Source organism: Ranitomeya variabilis, chromosome 6 (genome assembly GCF_051348905.1).
Source record: "Ranitomeya variabilis isolate aRanVar5 chromosome 6, aRanVar5.hap1, whole genome shotgun sequence".
Classification (NCBI taxonomy): Eukaryota; Metazoa; Chordata; class Amphibia; order Anura; family Dendrobatidae; genus Ranitomeya; species Ranitomeya variabilis.
In genome coordinates this window covers 491,501,572-491,524,752 of record NC_135237.1, presented here as the reverse complement: position 1 = coordinate 491,524,752, position 23,181 = coordinate 491,501,572, and the positions used below count along the sequence as shown (strand labels likewise).

Sequence of the window (23,181 nt, the reverse complement as noted above, 5' to 3'; positions counted from 1 at the left end):
ACTTTTTTTCCGCAGAAAATCCGCGCGGATTTTCCAGCGGAAAAACGCAAAGTGGGCACAGCGGTTTTTGTTTTCCATAGGGTAACACTGTACTGTATATGCAAAGAGAAAAAAAAACAGAAAAAAAAAACACTGTACTGTACCCTGCATGGAAAACTGCTGCAGATCCGCAGCAAAAACCGCAAAGTGTGAACATAGCCTTACACCTGTGGATTCCTATTGAGGAGCAGGTATAAAATGCTGCAGAATCCACACAAAGAATTGACATGCTGAGGAAAATACTACGCAGCGTTTCCACATGGTATTTTCCGCACCATGTGCACTGCGGATTTGGTTTACATGGTACTGTACAACGCATGGAAAACTGCTGCAAATCCGCAGGGCCAATCCGCTGCTGATCCGCAGGCAAATCCGCAACGTGTGCACAGTGCACATACCCTAAAGGATTTACCAAAACTAATGCGAAGACTACATGATGGTGCAGTGACAGCTAGAAAGCAGGTTTCTCCACACTTTTACAAAGGATTCTACTTTTATTTCTTTACCTTGTTTTAGTTGATTGGTGCAGATAGAGACACATTGAAGCCCAAGGGCGGGATTCTACACGAGTGATTGCTTTAATTTCATGACATAGTATCCCTGCACAGCCGGCATCCAGCCACTAGAGGGAGCGCTAGACTGCTCATCACACTTGTCATTAGTAAAAGCAGCTGTGGCGCGGATAGAGCAGTCCTAGGATCGCCTATTAATGACGTCATTACTGAGCGTCTAAGCATGATGACAGAAAAGCGAGCAGATCCCGACTGATTTCTGCATGTGAAAGTGAGCAGCGGTGAGGTCGGCATGGCAGAGCTGGAGATCGGGCAGCACTGTGGTGTGGAGAACTGCGGGCAGCTGGGTAACTGCTGGGGTCACCATGCTGTGTATATATATGGGGGAGCAGTGTTTGTTTAGTCTCCTGCCTGTATAGGCACTGTAAAGCAATGGTGTTAACCACTGAGCCACCGTACAGTGCTAACTTGACAATGGGGGAAAAAAAGAGGAAAGTAGATTGATCGCATTAATGATTCTAGATAGATGTGGAGTGGTTTTCACTCTAGTGTCAGACCTGATGGCCTCAGTCTCGGAGCTCATCTACCTGTTAGCACATGGGATCACTATGTGATTCCTTGCAGGTATTGTGATCCACCAGGTGGTCCACAGTCCTGGGAAACTCCCCAGACTTGCACTCACTGCTCTCAGGCCCAGTGCCCCTGTGTGCAGCCTGCAGCCCCTCACCACACCGTCTGCCTATACTAACATTCGGGCCAGAATGGCTGGTGGTAACCGTCTCACCGTTAGCAGCGCGGTCACTGATGTAACCAGTCAGTTCATGAACTGTCTTAATTTCTAAATATTCTCTTATCAAATGTGAGTGGTAGTAAACTGTGTGAGGAACAGCAGCAGCGCAGCCACGAGGTGACAGAACACTAAATCTTACAGCTCCGGGATACTGAGTGCCGAGGCTCCTAGTGCAGACATGTCTCCAACACCCTGCTGCCCCAATAACTGCAGAGTCCAGGCCTCCTCTGGCATTAACATCACCTGTGCTCTGGGACATGGGATTCCATGGCTGACCTTCTGCATGGAAGCTTTACATCACAAAGCCAAGTGTCGGATGGAGTGGTGTAAAGCCACCAACACTGGACTCTGGAGCAGCAGGAGAGACCATTACCTGGCAGACTGCATTGTGCCAACTGTAAAGTTTGGTGTAGGAGACACAATGTTTGGGGATGTTTTGGACTGGGCCACTTAGTTTCAGTGAAGGGAAATCTTAAACCTTTAGTTATAAGAAAACATTTTGGATAATTCTATGCCTCTGATTTTTCTGGGAATAGTTTGGGTACGGCCCTTTTCTGTTCTCTATGACTGCACAAAGCGAGGTCCATACAGGCACAGTTGGGCGAGCCTGGTGTGGAGAAATGTGACCGGCCAAACAGAGCTCTGACCTCAATCCCGACCAGTGGAGACTGTGAGCCCGGCCCCCTCCTCCAACACCAGTGTCTGACCCCACAAGTGCTCTTCTGGATGAATGGGGTAAAAAGCCCCACAAACGCCCTCCGAAATCTAATGTCTTTATAATGGTATGTTATGAACGCCTGTGTAGGTGTCCTAATATATTGGTCTGTAGTGCGCAAAATACTAAACACACAAAGTGCACATAGCAAGGTCTTCAGTAACTCTTCAGCTGAGTATCTGTATTACAAAATCATTCAGGATGGCACCCAGCTGTGCTCAGACACCCAAACCCTGACTAGCGTCATGTGGTGAATGGACGGTACAAACAATGGTCACGTATCAGTCGGCCTGCGCTTGTCTGATTTGTTCAAACAATTTTGACAATTGCTGCTGATGTCAAATAGGGAAAAGTCATGGCAAAAACGCATTGACGTCAGTGATTTTTCACATATGTAGAAAAAGTCCCAATTTTTCACCAGTGTTCGCACAGCTTCAGTTTTTACCATCAGTGATTTTCATATATGGATAAATAAATGACAAAGCTTCTCCTACACATTGCAATGTTAATCACGGACAGCACACGGATTGTACACTGACGCCGTCCGTGTGCTGTCTGTGATCTTCACAGACCCATAGGGTATGTTTCCACATTTGGGATACGGCAGCTCTTTGGAAGCAGCACATGTCAGCTCTGTCCAAAGTGCTGCTGGCTTTTGTATGTGCGGTGATTCCGCCTGTGTTCATTGAACCATGCAGAATCACCGCGCCCTATACATTGGACGGTGATATTTATCTTGCGAAGACTGAGCGTCTCTGCAAGATGGACATTCTGCGGTCTAGAAAGACGCGCCGCATGTGCGTATACACAGGGAAGCCGGAGATGTCTGTGGGCACATAGTGGAGATGGGATTTCATAAAATTCCCTCCACTATGCTGTAACATCTGGCTGCTGCGGCTTTAGACCACATTCAATCTGCAGCGTTTACTGACTGTGGAAACATACCCATTTTATAAGGGATTTTAATTTATCAATCTAATTTTAAAAAGTCGCTTTTTTTTTTTTTTAATTTGACACTTGGCCCTCAAAAAAAAATAAAAAAAAAAAAATGACAAGACTGACAGGCACTGCCAAATCGGGAAACTAGTGCAAACTAAGAACAGCCATCTCTATACATAACAAAGTTGCACTCTGTAGTTCTAAATCATGTTAATATGTAATATGATTAGCATTACTTCTCTAGATAATAAGAGAAAATGGAGATACTTGGCACATAACTTGGCCAATTCCTGCATGCCCAGCAGCCAACCACAAGGCGATCTCCAGTCTTGCTGGGAACCTAGTAAGCTAGTGTGAGCACCTCTCTAATGCTACAGCCTACATTTGTGGGTAATTAGGATCCTGATGCAACTAAAACTGCCACAGGCTGGAGGGCAGAGTGCTCGGTCAGAGAGCTGATATTTGTGGCAGTTTTAATTTCAGCCTTGGAGAGGTGTTCACACTAGGTAAGTTCCCAGCAAAAGTGGAGGTCGCCTTGTCGTTGGCTGCTGGGAATGCAGGAATTGGCTAAATTATGTGCTAAATATCTTCATTTTCTCTTAGGCTGCCGTCACACTAGCAGTATTTGGTCAGTATTTTACCTCAGTATTTGTAAGCCAAAACCAGGAGTGGAACAATTAGAGGAAAAGTATAATAGAAACATATGCACCACATCTGCATTTATCACCCACTCCTGGTTTTGGCTTACAAATACTGAGGTAAAATACTGACCAAATACTGCTAGTGTGACGGCAGCCTTACCTAGAGAAGTAATGCTATTCATATTCACATGCTTTTCACTACAGAGTGCAACTTTGTTTCTCAAAAAATCACAGACCTGTGAACAGCCCCATAGACTGGTAACATGTTCTATCCGTGAAAAATCACAGAACACAAACACAATTCGCAGACGTCTGAATGAGGCCTTACGGAGATGTCTGTAAGCGTTAATCCTCAGTAGACGGTAATGCCACACTGATACCGCTGTTGGGGGAGAACACAAGCAGCCTAGTTCCTTCACTTTTGTCTTTTCTCCACAGAAATCAGTAGGAAAAGGTTTGTATATAATTGGAGAGAGCGGTATAAGGCCATGTTCACACATCTGGTAATTGGTCAATATTTTACCTCAGTATTTGTAAGCCAAAACCAGGAGTGTGTGAGAAACAGAAGTGGTGACCTGTTTCTATAAGGGCTTGTTTCCATTTGCGAGAAACACGTCCCTGTCTCGCATGTGGAAACCAAGCTCTGGTGCCGGCACTTGGGAGCGGAGCGTGCGGCCGCATAGGAACACACGGAGCTGCACGCTCCGCTCTAGAGTGCCGGCGCCAGAGCTTGGTTTCCACATTCGAGATACGGACGTGTTTCTCGCAAATGGAAACAAGCCCTTATACTTTTCCTCCGATTGTTCCACTCCTGGTTTTGCCTTACAAATCCTGAGGTAAAATACTGACCCAATACTGAACGTGACCTAAAAGTGGGGAAAAAAAAGTACATCTTTTTCTATAGACTACACTTGTAAAAATATTTAAATTGTGTTAACTCACTTCACTGTGTTCATTTACAGATTTTCTTCCCTTCGTGTGTGACGGCTGCTCCCGAGTCTTCTGGTCAGTGTGTCCCTTTTTATTTTACAGCCCTACAAGTGTCACATCTCCGAAAAGTATAATGTTATAACTTTTAGATCACACTTAAAAATTACATCATAATGTCATAATAAAAAAAAAAAAAAATCAAAGTTAATCAGGGGAATACAGACCATAAATGCAGACATGCATGGGTTAGGATATCAAATTACAAGCACACAGATCTGTCAGTTAATATGCAGTATACTATTATACAAGAAAACCTAGTAATGACATGATTACAAATATTAAAAATGGAACAAACTTACCCAAATACCAATGCACCTCAATTCATGTTTCGCCTGCTGCTTTCTCAAGGGGCAATGTTATGTGCATAGCAAAAAAGGCCAGAACCACTGACAATAGAATCAAAACATACTGAATACGTACAAACTAGCATCAATAGAAGGATGGCGTGTAAAAATAAATTATCCAAATAGAGAGAATGTCACAGCAAAAAGCTCAATATTTTATTAGAAGACAAACTACTGGACCATAACATATAATGGTACCAGAAATGTATGTGGTCAAGCAGCGTCTCTTCCCTGATGTGGTGGTTGTACTCTATAGAGTGCCCCTGAAACCCGAACCCAAGGTACACAGCTCCCTAGTGTGCAAGGCAGCGTAAACGGATAATATGCATAAAAGGTGAAATGAATATGAAAAACATGTAGTATCTAGTGATGAGCGAGTGTACTCGTTCCTCGGGTTTTCCACAGCATGCTTGGGTGACCTCCGAGTATTTTAGTGTCCGGAGATTTCATTTTCATCGCCTCAGCTGCATGATTTACAGCTGCTGGCCGGCCTGAGTACATGTGAGGAATGCCTGTTTGTTAGGGGGTTCCTACATGTACTCGGCCTGTCTAACTGTTGTAAATCATGCAGCTGAGGCGATGGAAAAACCCAAGCAACGAGTATACTCACTCATCACTAGTAGTATCTGATCTAGAGAGAACTCTTATCTACACCTTCACAGTGCAGCCCATTCTGTTATGGCTAACCACCGAAACACATCTGTAATGAAAATTCATAACTGAAGGTGTCAGACCTGGGACAAGTTGGGTGAGAGAAGGGGGTCAGTGTGTGACCTGCACGTTTCACAGCTTCCTCAGAGGTAGAGGGGAAGTTATAAACAGTAGGACTTATGAAAAGATCACATGACTACTTTTGTTGAGAGGTGGGACCTGATCGGCTACTTGGGAAGCTGTTCTATTTTTATTTATATATTTAATTTTTTTTTTTTTTGTATTTTTCAAGTTGTAGTCAGAACGTTACTCACAGATTACAGGCTGCAGTAAAACTGTTCCTATAAGGCTACCCCAGTAATACATTCCCCATCCTTGCCTGAATCCCCCACTAGTGAAAATTATATTTCAGTGACAATTGTTGGGGAATTGCCTATACTGAAGTTCACTCATAACTGGCACCAAAATAGGCTTCCATGGGTCATGGCCCCATCATCTAACCGATCACACAAGGGATCGATCATACAGCTGTCTGGAGGTCTGTGTAGTTTTGTATTTCTTTTTGGACTACGGTAATTATTTCTTGTTTTCTACAGACTTTCCTGCTGCATTGATTGATATGAGACCATGTTCTAATAATTTATTTTTTATTTTTCTAAAGCCTCGCACACAGAAGCCGGGATTCCCATGGCTGCCCCGAGGTAAGGGACATTGTTTTCCTAGAACGTCAAACTGTTTTTCTTTCTAGCCTTAAAGGAGGTGTATGGGGATTGACATATTGATCTTTTATCCTTAAGATTGGTCATCAATATGAGATCAGTGGGGGTCCGACCTCTGGATTACCCACAGATCATTGGAAAACCAGACCTGCAGCTGCTGGAAATGAACTTGCAAATACTGGGATTTCATCAGCTCACCGACCAGGACGTACTATAATCCAGTTCTCAATAGGCGAGGGCAGAATGCGGATCACCACCAAGTTCCTGCCGGCCGACTCCCAGGTGAAAATGCAAATCACTCACTTGTCCAGCTCATGCAAATATTGAATGGAGGAGATGAAAATAGAATAAAATCTTGTCCTTTATTAATGCATCATAAAAACAAGCCGACGCGTTTCAGGCAGTACTGCCCTTAGTCATAACAGAATACAAACACAATATATAAAGGCACATAACAAATGGGTACTCAGGTGTTTTGTGGTTTCCGTATACATAACTGAAGAAGGTTCATGTTGAACCGAAACGTTTTGAGTATACTGCAAAATAAATTCTTCTGTTCCAGCCTCCTAAGTTGAGTGCTAAGTTTTATGTTGATTAAGTATATGGCGTGGGAGCCTAACTATAGCACCACTTCGTAGCTGTGCTCATGGTCTTTTCACTTTTGTGGTTAATTGACGTGTATTGTGATTGGTTGTAGCCTCTTGCTATGTGCCTTTTATATATTGTGTTTTTATTATGCTATGATTAAGGACAGTATTGCCTGAAACTCATCAGCTTGTTTTTACAATGCACAAATAAAGGACAAGATTTTTCCCTTCCCCATGACAGCACCGCACTTTGAGAGATGGTATCCGTCCCCCAGGAACAGGAAACCTGTAGCAGAGATAAAAAGAAGGGGGCGGCACCTCTCTCCTCCGTTTTGGTCTCCTGTTCCTGCAGGTGGATGCCTGTACAGATATACCTTCGGAGGGATCCCCCTCTGATGTTCCGGTCTGGAGACTGAGGTCCGGGGGGAGGCTGCAGCTGGGCGCGGTGGTGCGCATCTGTGATCGCGGCCAGACAGCTCCTCATGGCCGGGCTCGTCCCCCTTCCTAGACTACCCGGTGTCCATCAACTTGCAAGTGGCCACTTTAAGTAGCGTTTCTCATGATTGCATAAACCTAGCTATGAAGTTCAAAGCTCAATGAGGTTACAAAACCAAAAAAAGTGCTTTAGTAAGTCAGTAAAAAGTAGGCAGGAGTATTTAAAACAAGAAAATAAGGGTGCCCATACTTATGCACCTGTCAAATTTTGTTTGAATGCAGATTGCACATTTTCTGTTAGTACAATAAACCTCATTTCAAGGCAGAAACATTACTGTGTCCAACAGTTATTAGATATATGAAACTGAAATAGCTGTTGCAAAAAAAAACAATTTTTATAAAACATTAAGCTTAAGATTAATAGGGGTGCCCAAATTTTTTCATATAACTGTATACTCCTGGTCCCCTATTTAGACGACTTTCTTGTTGTAGCAGACAACAAACAAAAATGCGGGAAGGCTGTCGCAATGGTGCTAGAAATACTAACAAATCTGGGGTGGATAATAAACTTCAAAAAGTCAAGATTAGATCCAACCCAGATACAGGAATTCCTGGGAATCCAGTTAAATTCGATCAAACAATGTGTTCTCCCAGATGAAATAGTCCACTCCGTCCTTCAAAAAATACACCAGGTACAGACGACTCAACCCATTTCTCTAAGGTCCGCGATGTCACTGCTAGGAGTCCTAACAGCAGCAACAGCAGTAAAGTGGGCACAAGCCCATACAAGAGAACTACAACACCAGATATTGTCCAAACAGTCAGTGGTTCCATGCAATCTGAATCGGAAGTTTTTTCTATAACCGCAGGTGCAAGAATTGTTAGTGGTGGCTGAGCCTGCAAAATGTAAAAAATGCGGTACCATGGTCAATCCAAAACCTGGTAGTACTAACTACAGATGCAGGGCCATTAGGTTGGGGAGCACATCTGTCAGACCCAGTTCTGCAGGGTCTGTGGGAACCCTCAATGAGAACAGCATCCTCCAACCTAAAAGAATTGACAGCAGTAAGGGTATGTCTCCACGGTACGGATGGGCGGCGGTATCGCGCAGCGGCGAAGCCGCTCGGCGCTAAGCCCCGCCCCCTTAATGGGACGCGATCATGCCGGATGTGTTAACTCTTCACATCCGAGATGATCGCTCTGTCCCATAGGGCCCTGTGATATGCCTTGCGGGGACGCTGCGTCCCCGCAAGGTGTACGGACATGCTGCGATCTGAAAAGACGCGCAGCATGTCCGGAGTCGCAGGGCCGCCGCGTGCGGGTTTCCACGCATAGTGGAGACGGGATTTCATCAAATCCCCTCCACTATGCTGGAACATCTGGATGCTGCTTGTTTGACGCTGCAGCGCTGCGCAGCGTCAAACAAGCAGCGTTTCCTGAACGTGGAAACATACCCTGAGGCGAGCACTTCTTCATGCAGGCAAAAGAGTCAAAGGGAAACTCATCACAATACTATCCGACAACAGTACCACGATGGCTTACATAAAACATCAAGGGGGAACAAGATCAACATCCCTGATGTCAGAAGCCAAACAACTGTTCGAATGGGCAGAAAGCAACCTTTTGTCCTTATCAGGAATACACTTAAAGGGAACAGAGAATCTGGTGGCGGACTTCTTAAGCCGTCATGTATTACGCCAGGGGGAGTGGTCCCTGAACCAAGACGTGTTTGGGAAAATCTGTGGCATGCCGGAAATAGATTTATTTGCCACAAGAACAAACTGATAGGTAAACAGGTTCTACTCCCTCAATCCAAAAGAACACCTGGAGGGAGTAGATGCACTGCTGCATCGGTGGAACTTTCACCTAGGGTATGCATTCCCTCCAATTCCACTGATTCCGATAGTTCTAAAGAAGATTTGAGAGGACAGGGAGCGGATAATCCTTGTGGCACAGTTTTGGCCGAAAAGTGCATGGTTCACATGGCTCAGACCCATGTCTATCTCAGACCCATGGATCCTGCCGGACATCCCAAACCTCATACACCAGGGCCCGGTCCTATATCCTCAAGTGCACAGACTCCATCTTACCGCCTGGAACTTGAGAGGGGACTATTACTAGCAAACGGTTTCTCAAACTCTTTCGTTGACACTCTGCTCACCAGCAGGAGAAAAATAACATCAGACAAGTACCAAAAGATATGGGAAAAGTTCCTGGAATTCTTGGGATGACAGTTGTCCAATACGAGCCAAAAAGTCCCGCTGAAAGAGATACTAGAATTCCTTCAAAAAGGGCTAGAAAAAGGGTTATCAACTAACACCCTAAAGGTACAAGTCTCTGCCTTGGGTGCTCTCTGACCAAAAACTTGCAGATCACCCCTGGGTCTATCGGTTTATCCGAGCCTTATTTGCAGCGAGACCCTCAAAATTGTTACCAAAGGTGGCTCCCTGGGATCTAAATTTAGTCCTAAATGCCTTAATATCTCCTCCTTTCGAGCCTCTTGCTTCTATTTCAGAGAAGGCCTTAACTTTAAAAACAGGGCTCCTGGTTGCCCTGACGTCGGCTCGGCGTATCTGCGAGCCATTTCGGTAAATCCTCCATATACTACCTTTTATGGAGGACAGAGTAATCATAAGAACTGACCCAGCCTTCTTCCCAAAGGTCAATTCAAAATTTCACAGGGACCAGGAAATAATTCTACCTTCATTTTGTGCAAATCCAAAATCTCAGAGAGAACAAGCCTTCCATTGCCTTGACGTTGCCTACTCCAATACATAGAAATGTCAAAACCATGGTGACAGTCATCCCTTTTCGTCTGCTTCCAGGGGGCAAACAGGGGTAAGAGCCTCAAAATCATCTATTGCACGGTGGCTTCGTATGGCTATTTCACTATCTTACTCTTCCTCAGGTCAGACTCCCCCACTCTGTATAAGGGCTCACTCTACAAGGGGCATAGCCACATCTTGGGCTAATGCATCTGTGGAACAGATTTGCAGGGCAGCAGTATGGTCCTCATCATCCACTTTCTTCCGCCACTACAGGCTAGACCTAGGACCCTCAAATCAAGGCTTTGGTAGGAAAGTGTTATCTGCTGTTGTCCCACCCTAGGATTCTATTTCTTCCTCTCTATGTGCAGTGCTGTCATGGGGAAGGGGAAAAAATAATTACTTACCGGTAATCTGATTTTCCAGAACCATGACAGCACCGCATTAGTTCCCACCCTATCTTGGTGATGGTTGTGTGATGCACAAAAAAAACAAAACATATGTATATAAAAAAAAGTGTATAAAAGTGACGTTGTTAATAAAATACTGAAGTACTAATTTGGCGGTTACCTTGCATACTCTGAAACAAAAACTGAGGAGAGAGGTGCCGCCCCCTTCTTCTATCTCTGCTACAGGTTTCCTGTTCCTGGGGGCGGATACCATCTCTCAATGTGCAGTGCTGTCATGGCTCTGGAAAATCAAATTACCGGTAAGTAATTATCAATTTTTTTATTTATTTTTTTTTCTATTGTCATCTCCTCCATTCAATATTTGCATGAGCTGGACAAGTGAGTGACTGGCTGGAAATATGCATTGTATAGGCAGAACACAGCACAGTGCCGAGAACTGCGCTTTCTCCTATTTGTTACATAATTCTGTCCTGAGCAGTTTTCAGCTGATTAGTGGGTGTAAGACCTCATATTGCTGATCTATTGTACGGATGGCCCACACAATATATGTAACTGCCCTTTCATAGAAATGTAGCCATGTATTAGACATGTCAGAAATGTCTACCTGCAAGGGTCAGGGTGCTGAGATCCTAACTGATCACTAAAAGATGCCCTGCTCTCCCTGGGACTGAAGACAAACTTTCTGTGAGCCCGTTGTCTGTCAGTTGGGCTCTTCTGCCCCTTTTTTTTTTTTTTTTTTTTTTTTTTTTTTTCTTGATCGGTTCTGGTCTCAACTCAGAAAGTCGCTGATGAGAACTTCTGACATATCTCTATGCCATGTTTAAAGTTTCTATAATGGAAGCTAAAGATTAAAGGGAACCTGTCACCCCCAAAATCGAAGACGAGCTAAGCCCACTGGCATCAGGGGCTTATCTACAGCATTCTGTAATGCTGTAGATAAGCCCCCGATGTATCCTGAAAGCGGTTAGATTATACTCACCCAGGGGCGGTCTCGCTGCGGTCGTGGTCCAGTCCGGGGCCTCCTATCTTCTTACGATGACATCCTCTTCTTGTCTTCACGCTGTGGCTCCAGCACAGGCGTACTTTGTCTGCCCTGTTGAGGGCAGAGCAAAGTACTGCAGTGCGCAGGGGCCGGGTTTCTCTCTGACCTTTCCCAGTGCCTGCGCACTGCAGTACTTTGCTCTGCCCTTAACAGAAGAAGACAAGATGACGTCTTCGTAAGAAGATGGGAGGCCCCGGACTGCGACACCCATCGGACCCGAACCAGACCGGGACCGCCCCTGGGTGAGTATAATCTAACCTTTTTCTCATCTTTCAGAATGCATCGGGGGCTTATCTACAGCATTCCAGAATCCTGTAAATAAGCCCCTGATGACGGTGGGCTTGGCTCACCTTCGATTTTGGGGGTGATGGGTTCCCTTTAATAATCAGAAAGATGAAAACACGCACGCGCACACTCTCCCTACTAATGAGTTCTGCTATTAAATGGTCTGCTTGTTCCATACTGGAGAAGTAGTGCAGTGCTCGCCCACCAGGGGGCACTATCTCCAATCCTGTATATTATGCGTGCACGTTATTCATAGAAGTGGATTTTATCCTAAAATGAACACTCACGTACAACAGTGAGAGCAAAGCCTCATCTGTTTTAGCTGCTTCTGTCCTTCTGTGGTCGCTTTTGTGACTAGTCATTAGTGCAGTTTCCAGAGATGTTGTCAGCCAGCTTTCCACTGCCCCTGGATGACAAGTCAACATGTATAATGACATGGCTGAGCTGCTTTGTAGCCGCAGATGAGATGGGGCTGGATACCATTGTAGTTTGTCTGATTCTGGTTACTGGATCACAAGGAACTAGAACGGTCTTCCGCTGTGCTGGTCACAGGAGGGAGATTGGTCCTGGGCAGTGAAGCATGTTAATGTTCTCAGTGTGGCAGTAATTTAGCTTGGTCACCATGGAGTAACAGAAAGTTGTGAGGTAAATTGGGAGAATCCAGAGTCTGAAGTGATCCATACTGGACGGTGTGATCCAGAGGGAGCGGCTCCTGTGTGACCGCTCACCGACTGCTTAGGTAGGGACAGTTAACTAGAAATCACAGCATATTCCAGAACATTCCTGTGACTGAGACTACAGATGGACTGGTGGAGACTGAGCTCCTGTATAGCGAGGCTCTGATAACCGGAATGCTATAGAGCTATGTGAAATACTACTGGGACTGATCTGCATCTTCACCTGTATCTGAGGATTTGGTGACCTAGAAAGCTGATAAGTCCAGTTTCCGGACCTCAGAATAACCAGTCCAGTTGTACAGTATATTCTGTCAGGGTGTCTTCTCTGAGCGCTTGCCAAGAGGACAGTGCACGGTGTACATATTGTGTTGGTTTAAGTGATTTGTCATGCAAATATATATTTCAAGGGGAGAACGGGGTACCCGGAATCTCTTGTAATGGAGGCAGATGTAAGATTATATACCTGAGAGGACCATGTGTTGCAGTAGAACCTGTATAGGCCCTATGCTGGCTATGGGAGGGAGTGGCATAGTCTTGGGGTAGTCTTTCTCCGTCCATGAAGCTGGCACTTGGGGTCTCTCGGGCTGCATAATTTGTATTGTGGATTGTGGCCCATATTGTGTTGAGAAGATAAATCCTGTTGCCTGTTTCACAAGTTATAAAGAGAAACTGGCGCCATATCCCATTCTCAAACAACGACCGGCGGTAGCGGCCGTTACAACTGTGTAGTGATGGAGGCTGGCACCGTACCATTCACTCCATGTATATTAATGTCTCAGCTGACTACAGGCAGCAGCAGTGGCGGCGGACAGCCAGAAGGCAGCACCCAGCACCCTTGTACCTACACCGGCTGTGGAGGGAAGGAGCTGGTGGAGGTTTTATGTCCTTTCTGCAAGAAGCATTTTTGCTTGAGGTTAGTTTGGCCATAGACATGTCACAGCGCCTGTCCCTCATTCTGCATTATTCTCAATGTCGCCCTTGTCTTTTCCAGGCATCGTCACCAACCGGACCACGAATGTGACCAGCTGGAGGCTCCAAAGCCGCGGATGGCCGCAACCCAACAACTGGTGAAGGAGATTGTGGGTACGTAAGGCTGTGTCCACACCACCAGTAATTGCAGCATTTTTTTGTTTCTGCAGCAAACACTAGAGGCAGGAAAAACTGCGTACAAAAATGTACCCATTTGATGGGTTGTTTTTCCCATTTGAGTCGGTGGAAAACACTGAAAACTGTCATGCTACAGATCTGGAAACTCTCTGATGGTTCAAATCTGCAAGGAAAAAATAAGCATCATGTGCATGAGACTTCTGAAATCTTTCACTTTGCTGGTACTGTAAAACTCAGTTTTGCTTTTGTTTTTGTTTTTTTGCAAAAAGGTGCAAAAAAAAAAAATGTAGCACAAGTCCCATGTTCATCATCAGTATTGATGGGGGAATGAACCTGAAGTTAAAGGCACAGCACAATCATTTCATTCGTTAAGGGGATTTCTGCCACTGAATAATTCTCTCCAGAAGAATGGAAAAGATTACAGAAAGTCAAGTTTTGGAACTTGGATCAGTAATTAGTTTTTGGAGTTAATTAACAGAACTTCACCCAAATTTGGGGACGTCCCCATCGCCATTCTGTGACTTTATTTTCCGGTTGGCAGAGTTGTAGGTAGATGATCGGTCCATCAGCCGCTGCTGACACTTCCTGATATAACATTAATGTTTTTTTTGTTTGTTTTTTTTTTCCCAGATTCCAAAAAGTCTGAACCGCCAAATAAAGTGCGCAGAGGGGCAAAAAATGCAGCGACTGCAGCCAAAGTGGCGCTAATGAAGCTGAAGTTACAGGCGCAGGGGGATAATTTCTTACCTCAGGTAGGGCATCGGCCATATTTCTGTGTACTCTCTGCATTCTAGCCTCTGTTCACACCAGTGCCATGGTTTCTGTGCAGTTAGGTAGTCGGCAGCACACGATCCCAAAGGAGTGAGGACGCAGTCAACTCTTCTGTGTATGGTTAGCGAAGCTCCCAGAAAAGCGGCTGCATTTGTCTGGGTTGTAAATTATTTAACATAAAGTTGCTAAACACAATTAGCCTTGTGCACACCCGCAATCCTCACACAGATCTGTGGAGAGGTTACACCTAGATGAGATGGGTTTTCAAGGATATAAAGTTTTGTTTTTGTTTTTTTGTTTGTTTTTTTTTTCCAAGATGGCTGCCAATTTTTATATTTTTATTTTTTAAGATCTGCTTCTAACCGCAGTCTAGCTATGCTGGGTCTGTAATCAGATGCAGGCGAATCTTCAAGACTGGGTCAGAGGCTTATTGGAGTTCTACTGTTGACTGCCAGAAGGAGGCGTAACTTGTTGTATTTTTGCTGTCATTAGCTTCCATTAGGATGTATGATATTTTACAGACCCATTAATGCAAGTGTAGACAGACATAAAACTGTTAATCTGCATTCCTTGTTTAAGCCCCCTTCATACACCCTGTACATCAGTCAGCATACGTTTCTATAGAGCAAGCTCAGGAGCTGAGCCTGCACCATACCTGGCAGATGTCAGCTGTTATACAGCCTGCATCTGCCTGTAATATCAATGATCAGAGATGTTTATCTGCCAATATCAATCACAAGCAGCAGTGCGTATGTATGTGTGATCATAAAATATCTCTTGCACCTGTTAAAAAAAAAAAAAAAAAAATTACATTTGTTCAACCTTTTCACCCCCAGGCCATTTTCCATCTGCGTTGCAGCGGCGGGGGGGGGGGTGTGTTTGGGTTTTTTGCTCCCTTTCTTCCCAGAGCCCTAACTTTTTCCGTCAATAGCCAAGTGAGCTTGTTTTTTGCTGGACGAGTTGTACTTCTGTGCAACACCATTATTTTACCATTCATTGTACTGGAAAATGGTGGAGGAAAAAAAAATAAAAAATTCCAAGTGCAGTGAAACTGCAGAAGTGCAACCCCACAACTGTGTTCTGGGTTGTCCATGGTTTTTTATAGTTTATCCAAATTTTAACTATCCTTCTATTATTCTCGTTCACTGTTGCTATTTATTTACTGCAGGGTATTTGCTTGTTTTGTGTTCATCTTGGATTTTCCCTATATAATAAGGGATCACTGTTACAGATCCACCCCAAAGTCTAGAAGCGAGCAGCTGCAGGGTGGATACAAGTTTTTCTCCTTGCAGCTGATGATTCAGTAACTCTGCCAGACATGATTTAAGTGCCATTTGCCGGCAAACTGCCAATATATCTGCAGGTAAATGGCATTTCTGGAGGTGACTGGTTCTCTTTAGAGTGCATAATTACCCAGAATCCCTTAGCTGGTATTGTCCGGTCTATTAAAATAGAAGAATTATTTAAAATGTATATTGAACATTTCTCAATGTAATCATACTCTGAGCAATTCGTTATGACGTGGCAGCAGGCCTACTCTAGTCTGATCATAATGCTGAACTAAAAACCCAATGTTCAATTTTGTACATTTTTGCTGAGCTGCAATAGGTCAGTGGAGTTTTAATGTCTTTCTACAGCTGTGATACATATATTGACTCACTGCCGACAGGGGGAAAAAAAATGGAAATGGAATGGAAGACTTGCATTTTTAACTCACTGCACATTGCCCAAAAAATGCAATAAAAAGCAATCAGAAAAACGAAGAAAAAACCAGCGACAAAAAATCCACATGCAATAAATGATAATAAATTACTATTTTTATTAAAGTGACCAAGTACAAGGGACAAGGGGAGGGGGAAAGGAGAGAGGAAGATGTACCCTCTCACACATGTCCGAGTAAGACAACCCACAGAAACCAAAATATATATATCTCATAAGAGGCCATACAAATATAAGTTATAAAGTAACCTGGGAACTATTCACACATAAAACTCATATGGCCATACAAGGAGAGCAATTCCGGCACACTTCCCTTTGGGAAGGACGCCCACAGTTATACCTCCGGTCTCACTGGTAATTATATTAGCCCTTGTGGCCATGATTTGACTTGATAGATGAAGTGTGCCGGAATTGCTCTCCTTGTATGGCCATATGAGTTTTATGTGTGAATAGTTCCCAGGTTACTTTATAACTTATATTTGTATGGCCTCTTATGAGATATATATATTTTGGTTTCTGTGGGTTGTCTTACTCGGACATGTGTGAGAGGGTACATCTTCCTCTCTCCTTTCCCCCTCCCCTTGTCCCTTGTACTTGGTCACTTTAATAAAAATAGTAATTTATTATCATTTATTGCATGTGGATTTTTTGTCGCTGGTTTTTTCTTCGTTTTTCATGTTATGTGCGACATTCTACTTTATGTCCCTTAACATCACAAGATTGTTACATCTTTTACTATTGTGATGTTTGCTAACATAAGGCCTGTTCAATAAAAAGCAATCCGTAGGGTGGATGTACCACCTGAAAATATCACTGAAAACATAAGCTGCAGGTCCAAAAATTAAACTCTACCTAGATCCATTGACGGGGGAGGGAATAAAAAGCTGCGCATGTCCAGAAATTGGTGGCACAACCCCTTTTTTTTACCATTTTGTGTAATTATTTTACCACAAAAATTGGCAATAAAAGAACTGAAAAAAGGTTGGTATCACCATAATGCTGCCTGGTCACTTTTATTGAAAAGTTGACTAGGTAAAAATAAAACCTAAAATACAATGGCGGAATTGAATAAACATTTGTTTTCATTTACATGTCTGCAGCATGCAGAGCAGTAGGAAAGCTGTGACCTAGAGGCTGTATTGGGTAAAAAGCAGCAGTAACCTGGCTTTCCTACTGCACAAAATTGGGGAGGTGGCGAGTATAAAGCAGCAATTTGGATGAATGGAAGAAGACATTGGAAACAAGCCTAGTAGCGGAGGAGGATGGGATTGCACTGCTAATCCGCTATGAAGATAAAAATGGCAATTGAACCTAACAAGTGAAAGACTCATACAGACAGTGATCTAGACAGATAATAGTCCACCTGTTTTCCTATTGTGCTGTCCAAAGCTTCGATGCTGCAGGAGATGCTGTCTCACTCAGTCTGTGAGAAGCGGCATCAACCTCTGCTGTTCTGTAGCCTTACACAGATCAGTCTTGGCAACAGGCAGCTGTCAGAAGGGAGACACCTAGTGGCCATAACGTTAAAGCAATTTTCACACAAAATACATTTTGGACAATCACCTTTGAAAGTGGCTATATTGACAATGTAATAAGCACAAGTTTGTTGAAACGACTGTGATCATTATCAGTCTGCTAAATGAACGCCCAGAAGGAGCCTCACTTTAATTACTGTACTTTGGCCTTACATTTTGAGCATTTTCCTAATGGTGTGAGATGACATTAATTCTGACTTGCCCTAACATTTCTACCTAGGTATATTATAGGATCTGTAAGGGGCGAGGCTCTTCTCCTCAGCTGTCCTGTAGCTGTAGGTTTCGAGCATCATACCCATAACATTTCTGACACTCCCGTATCATTAAATAGTGTTTTATAAATGTCGAGCCTGTGTCCAAGTATAATGGATGCCGGTAAACTAGATGAGCTCTTGAACGTTGTGCTCACACTTTTTCTGGCTATGCAGACTTACATTTTTGTACATTGCAGTCAGAAAGGGTCTACTTTCAAGTATACTTGCCTAAGGGTGGAAAGGACAAATGCAAAGCCATGTTCTTCTGCAAGAAGTGGAGTATTGGAAAAGTTGTGGACTCTGCGGCTTCTATAGCAAACCTGAAAAATGACAATAACAAAGCCACTGCAAAGGTATGTGAACTCTTCAGGGTCTGTACACTTCTGGTTAATAGTTTAGAAAAACAATATATACAAATTTGCAGGACTAAAGTTCAACTTTTATTCAATATGGGATAAAACATGTTAATATCCAACACGGTAGGCACAGCCGGGTGGCGAGTTTATGCTGTAACCCCCTGATCGTGAGAACAAGGGTCCCATAAACCCCCTTTTTCATTGAGATCTAAGTCATGCATGTGCAGTGCCACTTCATTCAGTCTGTGAGATTGGTGGAGATGGCTCCACGTCAGTCCTATAGACAATGAATTTCATTTTCATTCACTTCATTTAAATGGGGCAATGATATCCCTGTTCTCAGAAATCAAATGTTGGGACCCCAAGTAATCATACACTTACACTTTACTCTCTAGACAGGTGACAAGTGTTTTTTTTTTTTTTTTTTTTTTTTAGCATTTCCTCTACATACCCAGATAAAAATATTAATTTTTGAAAAAGTCCAAAATTCACAGAAAAAGAGGGCGCAGCAGCATTTACCTGCCCAGGACTCAGAACTAGTGCACTCTCCGGATGCAGCAAACCCATGTAGTTTAAAACCCTATGAAGACAAGATGGCCTAAATCAATGGCACTTCCAAACTTAAATATTAACCAACTAGAGCAAGAAGTCTTAAGGCATAAAGTAAAATGCATAAATGTTGTTAATACAAATACATAAAAACATACATGTAAAAGGTGGTTGCCCCATTTGAGGGGATACGTTATTTGTGCACAGGACTGTGTATGATTAATACATCTTGGAGCTGTGATGGCCCTATAAAACGTTATTGTATATGTGCACTAAACCACTTTTTTATAGCTGCCATATGTGTGGTTGCCCCGCTTGAGGGAATACGTTATTTGTATATAGGATTTTTTTTTTTATATATGATTAATGCATTTTGGAGCTGTTATGGCCTTATAATACATTAGTGTATATGTGCACTAAACTATATTGGTGAATATCTGAGGGGTTTATCCCAGATACTTGCTTTGCACCTATATACTATTTATGGTTACAGCATTATATGCACTGTAGGTTGTTGATAGGTTACACTGGATAATTATATATGGGATTTGACATTACCAGGCAGTAATATTGGCCATGTAGTTTAAAGATGGCAGCAATACAGGTGCAAAATACTGATCAGACAACCACCCACAACCTACTGATTTATGGAGGGGGTGATTACTTAGTATTGCACACAAGAGGTTGGTATAGGGCACATGTCACACACGGGTAGTGCAGTGTCTTTCTTGCAACCCAATCCTGACGCCCATACTATTAGATTCGGCTGGCTAGCACTATATATGTGCGCCTGCACCTTGAATGTAAATGGCGTGCACAAAAATATGTATTATACTGTGTGAGGTAGAGGTCACTGCACAGGGAGGAGGTGAGCTGTGACCATTGTCCCTTGTATTTACCTTCCATCATATTGAGTAACTATACCTTTTTAAGCTTTTTTTTTTTTTTTTTTTTTTTTTTTAATTTTCACTGCGCTTATTTTAAACTGGTGGGGTCTGGGTCCTGAGATCCCACTGACTGCTCAAAATCTCCCCTCCTGAGAGATGCACAGCTCGGTAGACGGGATCTCACAGCTTCTCTCTGAGCACAGCACACGCTCAGACCAGAATATGGATTCAATAGAAAGAATGGGCTGAGAAGTCTCTGCCTTTTATTGTATCTATACCGGGAGCTGTGTGCACCTCGGCCCTCAGTCAGGAGCTGTGCTTCTCATGGGGTCAGACCAGTGGGGGGAGTGGAAGGATCAGTGGGGTCTCAAGATCTGGACTCACAATTGTCTACTTGTAATTTGTAAAGGTACTAAAATATGGGAAAAAAAATAAAACTGTAAAGGTTTAGTAACTTTACTAATAGGTTTGTTACCTGTCGTAACTCTCTTGTGATATGGTGATCTCTACAGATCAGGAAGTGTCAGATTTATGTTTAATCTGGTTTTAATTGAGGAGAATTTCAGAACAATCAAGTAACAAAAGATTCAGCAACATGACTATTACTGAGTACAAAATAAATTTCATTTACAACTGTATATCAAGACCTGCAGCCAACAAGTCCCGAAATAATAGAACTTTCAGGTGAAAATTACTTTTGACATCAAGTCCAACAAAATCTGAAAAGGACAAAAATCCATGGCTGCTGTAGGTATCCCCTATTTAGGGTGACTGTATGACCTTTGGACTACTCAGATTAATATGAGGCTCAGTAGTCACAGTGAAAACTGCAAGATTTCAGGATTTTCTGTAATTTGGTAGTGACATAGAAGAATATTTTTAAAAAATATTTTGTGTATTTCCAATTTTCCGATGTGAATTTTTTATTTTTTTTTAATCATCACTTTTGATAAAACTGGCAAAATACATTTCTGAAACTTTGTGAGCACACTTGCATTATTGGATATATACTTAAAGGGGTATTTCCCATCTCCAAGAGCCTATCCCAATATTTAGTAGGTATAATATTAGCAAATGCCTCCAATTAGAAATGTAGTATAGCTTTTTCTGATTTGCTAGGTCTTTCCTCATGTCCAGACATTGCAGGACCTGGGTATCCAGGATTAAGGATTGTAGCCATACACCACAATTGTTCACACATATATTGAACACTGACTATTTTCATCCTCCTTCCGGTGTACAATTGCCCAGCAATCCATCTGGAATAGATACATTCCTGTTAAGTGTGTCCTATTTGTCTTACAGAAGCTTCGGCTGTGCCATGCCGAGACTGGAGCGGCCCTACCAACGGATGGCTCTGTAGATATGTGGCTTTCTACTGCAGAAAATCCTCTACACAATGGAGGAAATATTATCATGGAGTATTTAGATAACGGGTGCAATAAAATTGAAGATCCCAGTGTGTATTTCTCATAGTGCCAGGTCAATCACAGGTATAGATTATAATTGGGTTTATTTTCAGTGCAATAAATTTTATATTTTTTTCTAATTATGTAATTTAGCCTTGACTGGCAAATCATTGTTGCTGCTCGTATCGTCCCCACAGAACTTTTTTTTTTTTTTCTCACTCTAAGCTGAATATGTAATTATCAAGGATGTCATATTTAGTATTTGTCACTTGGCCCCTTGGAAAGTTCACTTACATGGTAAAGAGTAAATCCCACCAAACCAACCAAAGTAACGCTCCTTCTTCATGTCCCATTTTTGTATAGGGCTCGTCGGTATTGGAGCCCGCTGTACACATTGGACACTTGTTGGCTAAACAGCCGTCTGTACTCGCCCTCGGGTCAGCCGAGCGTCCATGTGTGATGAGTGAAGAGCCGGCAGCTTATCTCCCCTAAAAGGATCACGTGTGTTGAAATCCAAATGCCAGTTTTTTCTTTCCTCCGACTTTCAGGAGACTCTCCAAGCTTCATATACATCAATAAAATGAGAGATTGTGGTAAACTGAATTTTAATGTGTACGGTCAGTTAAACAGATCCACAAATTGGCATACTATGAAAAATTAAAGGAACCGAATTGGCATAGAATGAATTCAAAATATATACCAACTATTCTTTTTTTAACCCCTTACTGCTACAGCCAGTTTTAAAAATTTTTTCATTTCTCCCCCTTTCATATGTCTTAATTTTTTTTTTTTTTTTTTTTTTTTTTTTTTTTTCCTGCCAGCACTGCTGAGTTGCAGTTTTGAAAGATCCCATTCATTTTACATATAGTGTGCTGGAAGGTTGGGAAACCATTCCAAGCGCAGATAAATGGTAAAAGAAAATGCAGTTCTGCCATCTGTGTTTTCTTCTGTTCGTTGTGCAACCTGGCAAAATGGTTTTCCAGATCAGTACAGTTTTATACAATACCCAACTTTGTATAGTTTGTTTTTCTTTTGTATTTAAGTGGTAAAAAAAATAAATGTATTTTTCCATTAATGGACCCGTATAAAGACTCGTCTATGGCGTCGCAAGATGACATTACTGGTACAATTTTGGGGGAAAATTACATTGTGTGTATCTTTCGTAGATGCAGCAATACTAAATATACTTGGTGATATGGAAATGTGTGCTCCAAGCAAAGATTGAGTGTTCTTCACAAACTATTTATTAAATATGTTTCTTTTTCTTATAAAAAAAATAAAAATATATTATATTACAGACCAAAAGTTTGGACACACCTTCTCATTTAAAGATTTTTCATGACTATGAAAATTGTAAATTCACACTGAAGGCATCAAAACTATGAATTAACACATGTGGAATTATATACTTAACAAAAAGTGTGAAACTGAAAATGTTTTATATTCTAGGTTCTTCAAAGTAGCCAACTTTTGCTTGGATGACTGCTTTGCACACTCTTGGCATTCTCTTGATGAGCTTCAAGAGGTAGTCACTGGAAATGGTCTTCCAACAATCTTGAAGGAGTTCCCAGAGATGCTTAGCACTTGTTGGCCCTTTTGCCTTCACTCTGTGGTCCAGCTCACCCCAAACCATCTCGATTGGGTTCAGGTCTGGTGACTGTGGAGGCCAGGTCATCTGGCGTAGCACCCAATCACTCTCGTTCTTGCTCAAATAGTCCTTACACAGCCTGGAGGTGTGTTTTGGGGTCATTGTCCTGTTGAAAAATAAAAGATGGTCCAACTAAACGTAAACCGGATGGAATAGCATGCCACTGCAAGATGCTGTGGTAGCCATGCTGGTTCAGTATGCCTTCAATTTTGAATAAATCCCCCAACAGTGTCACCAGCAAAGCACCCCCCACACCATCACCCCTCCTCCTCCATGCTTCACGGTGGGAACCAGGCATGTAGAGTCCATCCGTTCATCTTTTCTGCGTCGCACAAAGACACATGGGTTGGAACCAAAGATCTCAAATTTGGACTCATCAGACCAAAGCACAGATTTCCACTGGTC

General features: G+C 42.8%; 1 protein-coding gene across 4 annotated transcripts; it reads left to right on the top strand.

Moving 5' to 3' along the window:
* Positions 1-646: 646 nt before the first annotated feature.
* On the top strand, positions 647-22,203 carry ZFAND1 (zinc finger AN1-type containing 1). Of its 4 annotated transcripts, XM_077270731.1 has the most exons (10): positions 743-898; positions 4,599-4,641; positions 6,283-6,322; positions 6,419-6,622; positions 13,321-13,454; positions 13,533-13,624; positions 14,279-14,400; positions 18,125-18,280; positions 21,025-21,212; positions 21,492-22,203. In XM_077270731.1, the coding sequence occupies exons 1-9, from the start codon at positions 844-846 to the stop codon at positions 21,193-21,195; spliced, it is 1,017 nt and encodes a 338-aa protein (XP_077126846.1). In that variant the 5' UTR covers positions 743-843; the 3' UTR covers positions 21,196-21,212; positions 21,492-22,203. The 4 variants fall into 4 exon arrangements, with proteins under 4 accessions (XP_077126847.1, XP_077126848.1, XP_077126846.1 ...); XM_077270733.1 differs by lacking the exon at positions 6,419-6,622 and having other exon boundaries at positions 734-898; XM_077270730.1 differs by having other exon boundaries at positions 21,025-22,203.
* The last annotated feature ends 978 nt before the right edge of the window (positions 22,204-23,181 follow it).